The sequence below is a fragment of the Mirounga angustirostris genome, unplaced genomic scaffold (genome assembly GCF_029215605.1).
Source record: "Mirounga angustirostris isolate CCGP_5_RB_7025 unplaced genomic scaffold, mMirAng1.0.hap1 SCAF_3, whole genome shotgun sequence".
Taxonomy (NCBI): domain Eukaryota; kingdom Metazoa; phylum Chordata; class Mammalia; order Carnivora; family Phocidae; genus Mirounga; species Mirounga angustirostris.
Genome location: NW_026991711.1, coordinates 58,595,168 through 58,608,557, shown reverse-complemented (window position 1 = coordinate 58,608,557; position 13,390 = coordinate 58,595,168). Strand labels below are relative to the sequence as shown.

General features: G+C 34.5%; 1 protein-coding gene across 7 annotated transcripts in view; it reads right to left on the bottom strand.

Moving 5' to 3' along the window:
• Positions 1-13,390, bottom strand: part of SETDB2 (SET domain bifurcated histone lysine methyltransferase 2) — an 84,991-nt gene that overhangs the window by 68,955 nt on the left and 2,646 nt on the right. For all 7 annotated transcript variants that reach the window (XM_064586124.1, XM_064586126.1, XM_064586128.1 and 4 more), the window contains 3 exons: positions 9,960-10,335; positions 2,727-2,852; positions 1,409-1,474 (listed from right to left, as the gene is read on the bottom strand). In XM_064586124.1, coding sequence (XP_064442194.1) covers positions 1,409-1,474; positions 2,727-2,852; positions 9,960-9,975 — 208 coding nt within the window. In that variant the 5' untranslated portion in view covers positions 9,976-10,335. The remainder of the gene's footprint in view (positions 1-1,408; positions 1,475-2,726; positions 2,853-9,959; positions 10,336-13,390) is intronic.

Below are 13,390 nucleotides of genomic sequence, written 5' to 3'. Positions count from 1 at the left end.
TGATTTCAACACCAAGTCCTTTTGTTTCTCCTAGTCTCAACATTCTTTTTAAAATCAATACTAACATGAAACTTTATTACTAGGAAGTTTTTAATCCTTTGCATTTCCCAACAATGTCAGTTACAGACCTCCCCAATTACTTAGTTACAAATATTGCTCACCATTGGCAAACATATACTTTTATTTTGATAAATTCATTACATTTCAAATGAACTATATAAAAATACGAAATTGTAATATTCAATATTTCTATTGATGAAATTATTACCAAAAAAACCCAAAACCCAATTTACTTTCTATTACTGAGAAATAAATTAAGGAAAAAAAAAAAACATTTAGAATTAGTTCCTCTTACCACCTCCTGAATTTAAAATTAAAAGCCTCTTTCTTGTAAAACTAGTATAATCTCTTGAGTGTGTTGATTCCAAGTGCTATTGAAAAATACTGAGAAATGCTGTTTTCTTAAAGAATCTACTCTAAAAACTATACATTAGCTACTGAAATTGAGAATACTTTTGATAAACAAAAGGTTTCTTTAAAACAGACTGATGATGGTGGGCTGTATTTTCAGAGATTTAAAACCTTAAGGCTCCAAATATGACACTTAAAATTATTATAATTTGTTAACAATATTTAGCAGTATTAATTAAAATCCAGTAAAGTACTTCCTCAACATTTTAGGAAACTGGAGATAGACTAAGATTTATAGGAGAGTGACTCTGATAAAACAACTTTTTAATTTTTTTCTTCTTAGTTCTGGTACATTATCTTTGATCAATTCCTTCTAAAATGAATTTGTTTACAGTTACAAGACTGATGGTCTAATAATAATCTAGAAATAAAAAACTTTTACACCAACTTATCTATGCCCCAATATACTTTTCTAGTATTGTTTTTCTCACAAAGTGGGTTTGTAGTAGTTTGGAGTCTTAGAATTTCTTGAAGAAGAGATACATTTGTTCATTCTTTCCATAGGAGAGTCAGAAAAATGTGCATTTCCTATCTCTGGATGGGTAGGACTTTTTATTTAATAAGGAAACTCATTTATGTAATTTACCAGTATAGATCTTACATTTTATTTTACATTATCCTTAGGTAATCTGACATACTTAAGTCAATTAAGCCTGCTTCAAGTCAAGAAAATAACAAAATAGGGGGTGCCTGGGTGGCTCAGATGGTTAAGTGTCTGCCTTCGGCTCAGGTCATGATCCCAGGGTCCTGGGATGGAGCCCCACATTGGGCTCCTGGCTCAGCAGGAAGCCCGCTTCTCCCTCTCCCTCTGCCTCTCCCCCTGCTCATGCTCTCTCTCTCTCTGTATCTCTGTGTCCCAAATGAATAAATAAAATCTTAAAAAAAAAAAAAAAAAAAAGAACAGAATATTCAAGATTGGGATTAGAAATGCACATACCCTTTATCAATGTTGAATTGTTACTTATGGTTGCTTCATTCACTAGAATCATTGCTTGGATGTATTCTGTTAAGGAAAGGAAAAAAGCATGAAAACAATCCTTAGCAGCATCACTTTCATTTATGGTGCCAGCTACTGTGCTAAACAATTTACATACTGTATCTTATTTAATCTTCATTAACTCCTCTGAGAGGTTCTTATGATTACCATAATTAGAAACAGAAATTGAGGCTTAGAGGTTTGACTATTCCAAGAGCACCTAGGTGTTTAAGCTGGTTAAGCGTCCGACTCTTGATTTCAGTTCAGGTCATAATCTCAGGGCTGAGAGATCAAGCCGTGTGTTGGGCTCTGCGTTGGGCATGGAGCCTGCTTAAGATTCTCTCCCTCCCTCTCCCTCTACTCCTCCCTGACCCTCTCTTTCCCTCTCAAAACAAAACAACACACACACACACACACCTCAAAAACACTATTTATTCCAGGTCATTCAGCAAGGAGGTGGTAGAACTGGATTCAAAACTAGATATATTTGACTCATGAAACGAATGAGAAGGAATATTAAAATGAAAAACAATACCATTTTTTGGACAAGCAAACAAAAGATTAATGTCATATGAACATCCAAAACGTATTAAGAATGGTCCAAAAGAAAATTTGCTTGAAAATCTTATGTCCTGAAGGAAAGAAGGAGGTTTCTACATAAAAATCGAATCTTATGTTCTACAACCAACCAGGGTTGAAAACAAAGAAATAGAAAAAATGAAAACTTGGCTGACTGAACTGACTGCTTGATGTAGAATGCAAGTTCTGCTTTCAGAAGACTAGTAGGGCAAGTTCTGTTTAAAGCAGGCCAAATATAGTTATATGTACTTTTATATTTTAAAAGACATTAGGTGTCTCTGAGTGATGGGATGATGGATAATTTTTGTTACATTTTTCTATACGCACTAAATGTTGTACAATGAGCAGATATTACTTTTGAAATACCCATCACCTTTCAAAAAGGGTTACAAAGAGAAAGAAAAGATAAAATGGGTGGGCAAATAAAGTAGCCTGAGAGAAAAAGAGATAAATTCAGTAGCTGTTAGTCAAAGTAATCATCTTCACCCACTTTTACAAAGTGTCTATAGTATATGCTAAAAGCAAGTTTTTATAGAAGCAGAGCACAAACACAAAGGAAACAGAATGCATGGTAGGCTCTTAGAAAACAAAAGAAACTATTTGACTTTTAAAACGAAGAATACTGGAAATAGAACTATACTGTATTGTCAGTGGGTAATATTTAGCATTAAATATCTTGAAAGTTTTTTGTGCTTCATACCTTTATTTGTGGCAGACCCATCTTTGATCTTTTGTTTCAGTGATTGCAGCACATTTTGCACTTGTTCAAATATGAAGTCCACTTTTCCATCATCTTCTAGCTCCATCCAGAAAGTTTTTGCATCACCTAAAATAAAAATAAGTGAATAGCTTAAGAGCTCAACAGAAACAGACTGTAAGCTCCCCAAGGCACATGTTACAGAGAATCCACCTGGTTTCTAAATAACATCAAGATTTAATTGGTCTGGGCGCCTGGGTGGCTCAGTTGGTTAAGCGACTGCCTTCGGCTCAGGTCATGATCCTGGAGTCCCTGGATCGAGTCCCGCATCGGGCTCCCTGCTCGGCAGGGAGTGCTTCTCCCTCTGACCCTCCTCCCTCTCATGTTCTCTGTCTCAAATAAATAAATAAAATCTTCAAAAAAAAAAAAAAAGATTTAATTGGTCTATCATTTACCTTGAGAAAAAGATTTTGGTCATTGTTTCTTTATTAAGAACTAGAAACAAAGAATATGACCTAAGTATTTCGCTTATTTCTGCTAACATAAAAATACGTTGAAAACTTTAGTGGTACTACTTCTGGTGTCCCTGTCAGACAGAAGGAATGGCTTCATTCTAGGGCAGTGGTAGATCTATGTATAGACACATAAACATTTTAAAAGTTTCAGGGATATAACCTCCACTGAATATGGAAGTGGATGGTTTTAGTATGAAACATCTCAACAACTGCTAAAATAACTAAATGTCCAACAATATTTTTTAAAATGTCTTCTATATTTTTAAAATAATTATATGAAGCAAAATAATGTTTAAACTTTTTATAGGTAGCTATATAGATGAGCCAATATTTCAGATGTCCAGCAAGTGAACATCTTAAACAAAAATTCCAAAGATAGGTGCCCGGCTTAGTAGAGAATGCAACTCTTGATCTTGGGGTCATGAGTTTGAGCCACATGCTGGGGGTAGAGTTTACTTAAAAAAATTTCCTAGAGGAAATAATTCTTTCAAAGCTGAAAACAGAAATATGAAAAAGACAATTAAAATAAACTGGCAAAAGCAAATCTCTATACCATGTTTAAAAGTAACAAAAATACCTAAAATGTTAAATTTATTTATGTTAAAATATTAAATGTTAAAATATATAAAATGTTCAAAATTAATTAATAGGGCCTTAAACAAAAGAGGGACATAGTAATTATTGTACTTTAGAAAGATCACTTGAGAAGCCATTAAGAGGATTAATAAGCAGAGAGCCTAGTAAGTTTACAAAAAATACATTTTCCTTAATAAAAGTTAAACCCAGAACCTCTAAGTTTGGCAGTGGGGTGAAAATCTTCACAAAAGGCTTAGGCCTCCTAGTCCCATATCTCCCTGGCAAAGTCACCTTACCCAAAGGGGATCTCTGGCTAATTAGGGATTCTGCCACCACAGTAGCCTCAAAAGGGGTGTTGCTTCCCTGTTAACATTCTGGCCCAATGCCTAGAACATAAGACCAAGCCTACTTTTGACTCCCCATAGCATAGCTCAGACGAGGTTTCAAGATTTGAAATAAATGCAATGTTGACAGGACAAAAGTGATGAGGAATAATGCTTTAGAGGTGGAGGGACCATGACATGGAGAGTCTTTCATGCCATGCTAAGCAACTCCATTTTTATATGAAAGAACATGGGAGCCACTCAAAAAGTTTAAGCATTCTTATGATGTGATTAGTTTCTTGGAAAGGTCACTCAGGTGGCAGTGGAAGAGGGGGGAGTCAAGAATGATTTTTAATTTTCTGACTTGGGCAACCACATGCATAGTAATGGTATTCATTGAGATAGGAAATAAAGATAGGGAACAAGTGAGAAATTTAAGTAGGGCAAGTACACTGGGTACACAGGCTCCAGAGTAAGATCTGGTCCAATTACACGAATTTTGGAGTCAACGGCATGCAAATGCTTGAAGTCACAGAGTAGATGTGATCAGGGAGAATGTGTACAATGAGAAGAGGGTCTTCTGTACATAAAGGATGAGTGTAAGAAAAGAGAATCATGGAGACCAAGGAGCAGCAAACAGATGGAAGGAAAACCCAGGAGAATAGCATATCAGGGGTCAATGGAAAAACAGAAGTGGTGATTAACAATCTGGGCTTTAGAATTCAGATGCATTTGTATTTGAATCCCACACTGCCAGTTTAAGCTGTATGACCGTATGTATGAAATGGGAATAATAGCATCTACCTCATGGAATTGATGCACGGATAAGCATGTGGCCTTTAGCAAGAAATTACTATACATAAAGAGTAAATATATATATATATATATGTGGTGTGTATATATATAGTAAATATATATTTTTAATAAAATTACTATATATATAATTTAACAGGGAATATAGTCTTAAACAAAAGAAATCTCTAACTGTGGAATTTTAGATATTATTCAGCTAAGTGGGCAAGTATTTTTTGAAGGACCTTCCCACAATTCTTAAAATCATTAAGTTTTTCACTGACAGATAACCGAAAAAATCATTGCTTTTAGACAAAACTATTTGTGAAGGCACTTAATTTGTTGTTACCATGTTTCTTTTCATGAATATGAATCAATACTCCATACCAGGGATTTATCTTTATTTGAGGTGGATATCTAGATGGGAAGGATTTTGAAAGGTACTTAGAAATAGCTTCTGATAGCATTATAATCTGGGACCATATACAACTCTCACATGGCCTAAGAAAACAAGCAGTGATGCTGAAAAACCACAATCAGGGTTTAACTGAATTTTTGTTTCTCAGTGGTTACATTTTAAACTGTGTTTGAAATGTCAACACATGATACCAAATTATTCTGACAGGAAATACTTAAGACAACTTATTTGACAACTAAACAGGGTAAATTATTAGTTTTGGAATGGATTAATGAAGAGGACACTGGGAATATAATTTAAGAAAATAAAGCCAATCAGAAAATACTGAAACTATCTGTCTGTACAATAAATGAATGTATTTAAGCAATTCATATTTATTTGTTCTGAGTTTTTAATATTGTTCTTTATGGTATCATTATTTCATACTGCTAGGTTTAATTTTCATTTAAATGGTTCTTTTTCCTAATGTCTTCCCTCATTTTTCACTGTCTTTTTGCTACAGAAATTTTGAACCAGAGTAATATTAAGAAAAAAGGTAACCAATTTATCTGAAAAATGAGATTAACAGATCCAGTTAATAACTTTTTTGAACAAAGAGGTTAAATGAATATCACAAAGAAACAATTGAGTCATTTTCATTTCAACTGTAGACCATCTAGATGGTTATTACAATGTAAACAATTTCAGTTTCTTGCTTCTTTACTTTGTACTCTATGTATGTTCAGGGTTATAATCTGAAACAGTAAATATTTCAGTATATTTCACTAGAAAACATCAATAAGTACAGGAGTAGGTCCTTGAATTGAAAACCAAATCAGTATATAATATTGCTACTTGCCTCTAGAAATGAAGAATACCATCTTATAACTCTACTGTTTGTCCCAACTTGCTCCCTTACTTAGCTCGATATGACTACTGCAAGAACATAATCACGAAGTGGGAAGTATAGCAGCTTTGTAAAAGAAGAAAGACAAAATTATATAGTTACACTGTATGTCTCCCAATCTCCCTTGATATACACTGTCTTTGTAAAGAGGCAATACTTAAGAACCACAGCTATAGGAGTTATTTATTAGCCAACTATTTTTGGAGTATTTACCAAATACATTGATAATAAGATACACACACACACACACACACCCCTTAAAGAGCTTCAGGGCATTGGTCTAGAGAATCTCTATGATCTCTTTGAGTCTGTGATCAGCAAAGTGTGCACAGTCTACGAACCCCTGGGGTCCTCAGATCCCTTCAGACAATACGCTAGGTCAAACCATTTTAATAGTAATACTAAGACATTATTTGCTCCTTTTCTATAATGACATTGACTGATGGTATAAAAGCATTGCTGAGTAAAAGTATTTATGTCTTAACATGAATTAAGGGAGTGGCACCAAACTACCAGTTTTAAGTCTTCCAGTATACTACCAGTATATTCTTCATCATCAATTTCACTAAAGAATGTCCATGATAAAGCAATAAAATGATTACTACAGGATAATGGCTGTCTCAAGCAAAAGCACTAGTAAGATTGTTCGAGTTGTAGGCTAAACCAGCTTTTTTTTTTTCATGGAAAACTATTTTTACTTAAAAGAACTACTAATAAAAATTATAGTTTCTTAGACTTGGGTGTTTGGCACACATTTTCTTGAAAAAACAAAGTGAGCCTACTACCCCCGGAAGTTCAATATTGACAGCATTTGTTTATTGATAAAATTCACATTATCAAGTTAAAATTGGAAATTTGTAAGCCTTGTATGTGCCACAGTAAGCCTGATAGCTCCTCAGTAATTAACCACTCTTTGATGAGATTGGTAGCAATATTAATAAATGTGATTTTTAAATACTGTATGATGAAATGTGTCAACATCTGGAAAATCTGCATAATTCATTGAGCCAATATTTTCCAAGTGGCCAATGCATGATATTATAAAATCATAAAAGATCCATTCAAGGGCGCCTGGGTGGCTCAGTTGGTTAAGCGACTGCCTTCGGCTCAGGTCATGATCCCAGGGTCCTGGGATCGAGTCTCACATTGGGCTCCCTGCTCAGCAGGAAGCCTGCTTCTCCCTCTCCCACTCCCCCTGCTTGTGTTCCTGCTCTCGCTGTCTTTGTCTCTGTCAAATAAATAAATAAAATCTTTAGAAAAAAAAAAGATCCATTCAATGTGCAAGACAGACCAATGGATTTTAATGTAACAGAACGTAAAAAAACTCACAGATATGCATTCAGATTTCATGCTACAACTGACCTTGAAGGAATAACTACTTGTTGAGTTTTGTAGTTGTATCAAAAAAAAGTACACAATTGTCTAAAAGGCTATTAAAATCTTCTTTTTCCAACTTTTTGTCTATGTGAAGCTTCATTTTCTTTATACATTTCAACCAAAGCAACATTTCACACCAGATTGAATGCAGAAGCAGATATGAGACTCCCTCTTCTAGTAAACTAACTATAAAAGAGATTTGTAAAGATGTAAAACAATATTATTCTAATTTTTTTGTTTTAGAAAAGTTATTGCTCACAAAAATGTAAATTATGTTAACATGTTGGGTTTATTATTTTTTGAAGCTTCTCAGTTTCAATTTCTAATACAGTAAATATGAAGAGATATTATCCTTATAAACTGAAACTGTTAGGGATTTTAAAGTTCTAAGAGTATAAAGTAGTCCTGAGACCAAAAGAAAGTTTGAGAACTACTGCCCTACATGAACAGTCCAGAGACCACTAGATCAACAGTATGATCTATATAACTATCCATATATTACAAGTATGTTAAAGGGTAGTGAAATTTCAAAATATCATTTAAGAGGTCCAGGATCCCAGGAAAGAACACTGACCATGACAGGAACATCTAACTGTATTACAATTGTATACACAACCTCACTGAAGGGCTGGGTAGAAAGGTGCTAAGCTAAATAACTTTGGAAATAAGTAGAGTCTGCAAGACTAAAGGCAAAAGGAACTGTGTACAAGAACTGTAGCTTCCTACCTGGGAATAAATTTACATTTCTGATACAGCTACACACACACACACACACACACACACACAGGAATTGAGTGACTAAATAAATGGATAACAGATGGTGGGAGCCATGCTTCTCAATGTTGGAGAGATGTGGTAACGGATTAGAGTTGGGAACATCAGAATAAACTCATGTTTAGCTTAATATAGATACAGATGGTTACATATAGAGATATTTACAGATATGCCTATATATAGCTTAGCATACACATATATCCCTTGCTCTGTTAGCTAAAAGGGCCTATAAGCAAGGACAGCCCAGTAACAACTATCACCCAGATATGGGTTTCTGACACCATCCTCCATTAAAAGGGACCAGGGCTCATTCAAGAAATGACTGACTCTAGAACTGGGGCAGGAAATATACAAGATAAGCCTGCAGCATCTTACAGTACCAGAAAATAAGGAAGTGCTAAACAAAACAAAACAAAACAAAACAAAAACCCAGCTACATTGATACAGGTACGTCAAAGGGACACAGACCCAACTGAAAGAGGGCTCCCAACAGCTAATCCTGGGACAATTTGAGTAACAAAATAAAACAGTACTGGACAGAAAACCGGATAGGGTAAAAGAAGTACCCATGACTCCATACTGAAATAATAAATGACTGAATATATACATAAATGGGAGAAAGGAGATATATAAATGGGAGAAAGGAGATATATAAATGGGAGAAAGGAGATAAATCTCCCTTGTAGAAGAATTCCAAATAATTAATGTAGACATTCCATTCTCAAAGAGGGGGAGCATAATCCCCACTCCTTGAATATGAGCTGCATATAGTGATTTCCTATCAAAGAGCACAACAGGGAAAGGAGAAAAAAAATGTAATTGACAGTGTAGAAACCACATAACACTATGTCAGCCAGATGATCAAGTTCAATATCAATAAGAGAGAAACCACATTGATAACACATACCTTTGATATAATGTGGTAAAAATGGCACTTTACCCCTATGGTCTTCTTCCCCAAAACCCATAACCCTGGTTTAATCATGAGAAAAAAAATCAATCAATAATTCCAATAGAGGGGCCTCCTACAAAATAGTTGGGATACAAAATACTACAAAATAAAACACAAGTTAAGTCTGAGAAACTGGACATCCAAGAGGACCCTACGGAGACATGATAAATAAATATAATGTGGGATCCTGGAACAGAAAAAGACATCAGGTAAGAACTACAGAAATATGAATAAACTATGGACTTTAGTTAATAATAATGTTTCATTAACTGTAACAAATGTACCAGCCAAATATAAGATGTTAATCATAAGTAAAACTGGACGTAGAAGATATGGGAACTTGCTGTACTACCCTTTCAATTTTTCTTTAAAAAGTAAATCTAAAAGTTTTCTAAAAAATAAAGTGTATTTTTTAAAAAGTACATTAAAGAAATGATTTAGTTTTACAGACACACAATTAATTATAAAGACTGTCAAAATTGTTGGCTACATGAGAATAAATCCTAAATTCCTTCAAATGTAGAATAGTCACTTGTAGTGAAAAACCTTGAAAATTCCACAATTCAGCTTAAGTGGTCTATACACTTTTAAATATAATGTTTAACAATGGTTTCCAAACCTACCATTTTTTTCTCCCATCTTTTGGCGTCGTTCATAAACATAAAACTATTCAAAATTAACTTTATCAAAGGACTGAATCACTTTGATTGAAGAATATAACTGGAATCCAACTGGAATTCAGTGTGGTCTCTATGAAATTTGCAGTCCTCAGAGAAAATACATCATTATGCCATTCCAAACCCAATGTTCTTGGATGCTTGAATTTTCAAATAGTAACTTCAGTTGAAGAAACTTTCAAAAATAACCACTAGTCCAACCTGATGATGAGTCCATGCAACTTCATCAAGTGAATATTTATAGTTATATCAGATCATTGATAATATCTTCTTAAAAATAAAAACCAACTCCATCTTTTGGTCCATGGATGCATGAGACATTCTGTAAAAAAAAAACAATAAAGATTGGTACATATCTACAAAGAATAAAACATGTAAGAAAAAGAAGACTGTTTTTTTTTTTTTTAAAGATTTTATTTATTTATTTGAGACAGAGAGAATGAGAGAGATAGAGCACATGAGAGGGGGGAGGGTCAGAGGGAGAAGCAGGCTCCCTGCCGAGCAGGGAGCCCGATGCGGGACTCGATCCAGGGACTCCAGGATCATGACCTGAGCCGAAAGCAGTCGCTTAACCAACTGAGCCACCCAGGCGCCCAAAGAAGACTGTTCTAACAATAGCTCTTTTAAAATAGCATAGACTATTACAGAAACAAGAATACATATTAAATGGAAAAATATGTAAAATATCAAAATTAGGAAATTACAAAGAAGTTAAGAATCACCCATATTTAAAATATTGTTGTCTTTTTTTTAAAGATTTTATTTATTTATTTGACAGAGAGAGACACAGCGAGAGAGGGAACACAAGCAGGGGGAGTGAGAGAGGGAGAAGCAGGGCTCCCATGGAGCAGGGAGCCGGATGCGGGGCTCTATCCCAGGACCCCGGGGATCATGACCTGAGCCAAAGGCAGATGCCCAACGACTGAGCCACCCAGGTGCCCCTAAAATATTGTTAATTCACATAAAATATCCCCATTTTATAAATATTTTTTAAGTTTTATTTTTTATAAATACTTTATAAAAACTTTTATAATGGGGATAGTAACGCTAACTACCTCAAATGAATGAAGAAGAGGCAATAATGACCAAGAATTTCTCAAAACTGGAAAACACATAAGCCAACTAAGGGTTCATTGGGTACCAAGCAAGATAAAATACACACTACTAGACAAACTGTGAATAAACTTTAGAATATCAAAAATAAAGACAAAGTCTTAGAAGTTTCCAGAAAATCTAGATTATCTAAAAGAAACACATATCAGACTGGCAATCAGACTTCTCATCAGAAATGCCAGATGCAATAAGTTAAGGCAAAGTAAGTCTGACCCCAGAATGCCTTTCAGCCAAGCTATCTTTCAATAGTGAAGGTTAAAAAAAGAGACTTTCATAGACATTCAAAAAGCCACTAAGGAATTCTCTGAAAGAAAGTACCCAAACTTCATGAAAAAAACGAACACACACAGAAGTACTGAGGTAAGAAGCAATAATGAGCAAATGACTAAAACACATTAATGCTAAAGATAGATTAAAAATGGGTTTTAATAACAAATGAAAGAAAATGATAGAAAGAACCAGATGGTTGGAAGTCTGCCTTCGGCTCGGGTCATGATCCCAGGGTCCTGGGATCGAGCCCCACATCAGGCTCCTGGCTCAGCGGGGAGCCTGCTTCTCCCTCTCCCTCTGCCTCTCCCCCTGCTTATGCTCTCTCTCTTTCTCTGTATCTATGTCTCTGTGTCTCAAATGAATAAATAAAATCTTAAAAAAACAAACAAACAAACAGGGGAAATTATGTTCTTTTATAGAAGGGGATGGAAGGGGATTATTGCCAAGATAAGAGAAAGTAAAGCAGAAGTACCGTCAAGTTCTTCTTCATAGGGAGGGTATCAATACTAATTAAATTTAAATCTTGTTAGGAAACATATTTAAGAACTATGTTGCAAATGCAAAGGTAGTATATTTTAAAAGACATGTAGAACAAAGAAAACTTGGGGCCAACCTCAATTAAAAAGAGAAATGGAAAAATAGGATATAAAAGATACAAAGAAAAGCATGGAAAATAAGATGACAAGAAAAAGGCCAAACTTAATAATCACAAAAAAGGTGAATGTGTTAATCTAACTTATTAAAGGGCTCTCAAAATGGATTGTAAGCAAAACCTAGCTATATTTTAAAATAAGAGACCCACTTAAATCACACAAAATGTCATCAAAAGGTTGAATAACAGTATGTGAAAAAAAGACATACCAGCAAATACAAGAAATGTTCATATCAAACGAAATAGAATTTAATATGAAAACCAACAGAAGAGACAAAGAGAAATATTTTACAATAACAGAATAATTCACACAAATATCTAATTGAAATTACTGACTTAATATCAAATAGGCTCAAGAAGTAGAAATTCCAATTAGAGGCAAAACTATAAAAATAAAAAGTTTAAACAACAGTTAAAGATCTTAGGAGAGCCACATGCCCCATATCCCCACCTCACTCCTATTATACCAGGTCTATTCAGTTTTATAGATGAATTCTACAGAACTTCCAAGGAACGGATAAATTCTATCATATACGAACTGTTCCAGGTCAGGAAAAATTTGGGAGCCACTCAACTTTTTTTTTTTTTTTTTTAGATTAGTATAACCATGACATGTAAGAAAAGAAACTCAAGGCCAAAAGCACTTCTGTGCAAAAATAGTAAGTAAAATATGCCGTAGAGTAAAAGTATATTACTAAAATAAGATTTATCCTGGGAATACCCCAAAAATTTAATATTGGAAAGTTTATCAATGTAAATTCCTACATTAACATATAAATGGAAAACCAACATTTCAGATGCAGAAAAAAAACCAATTCAATAAAAGTCAGCAACTTTTCTGGAGGCTGGAAGATGAGGGACCCTTAACAAACTAGGAAGAGAACTTCTTTAACCTGATAAACTCTCTACTAAAACTTAGCAGCAAACATCATATCCAATGATGACACATTAGAAGCATTTTCATTAAAGTCAGGCACAGAGATTAGGAGACTTGCCACCACTCTTATTCGGTATTATACTGGAAGTCTTTGAGAAACGCAGTGAAATAAAAAAACACCTAAGGACTTAAAAAAAAAAAAAAAAAGCAAGATCTATCTGTAGAATAAACAAACAAAAACATTAAATAAAGTTAAAAGCCAAGCAAAGAGCTGAGAGAAAATAGAGCTTGTGAACTTTGGTTGGGGAGGGGGTGGGGCAGGCTCAAAACTCAGTGCAGAGTCGGAAGTGGGGCTCGATCTCATGATCCTGAGATCATGACCTGAGCTGAAATCAAGAGTCAGATGCTTAACTGACTGAGCCACCCAGGCACCCTGACGCTGAAAAATTTTTTTAAAAAATTATA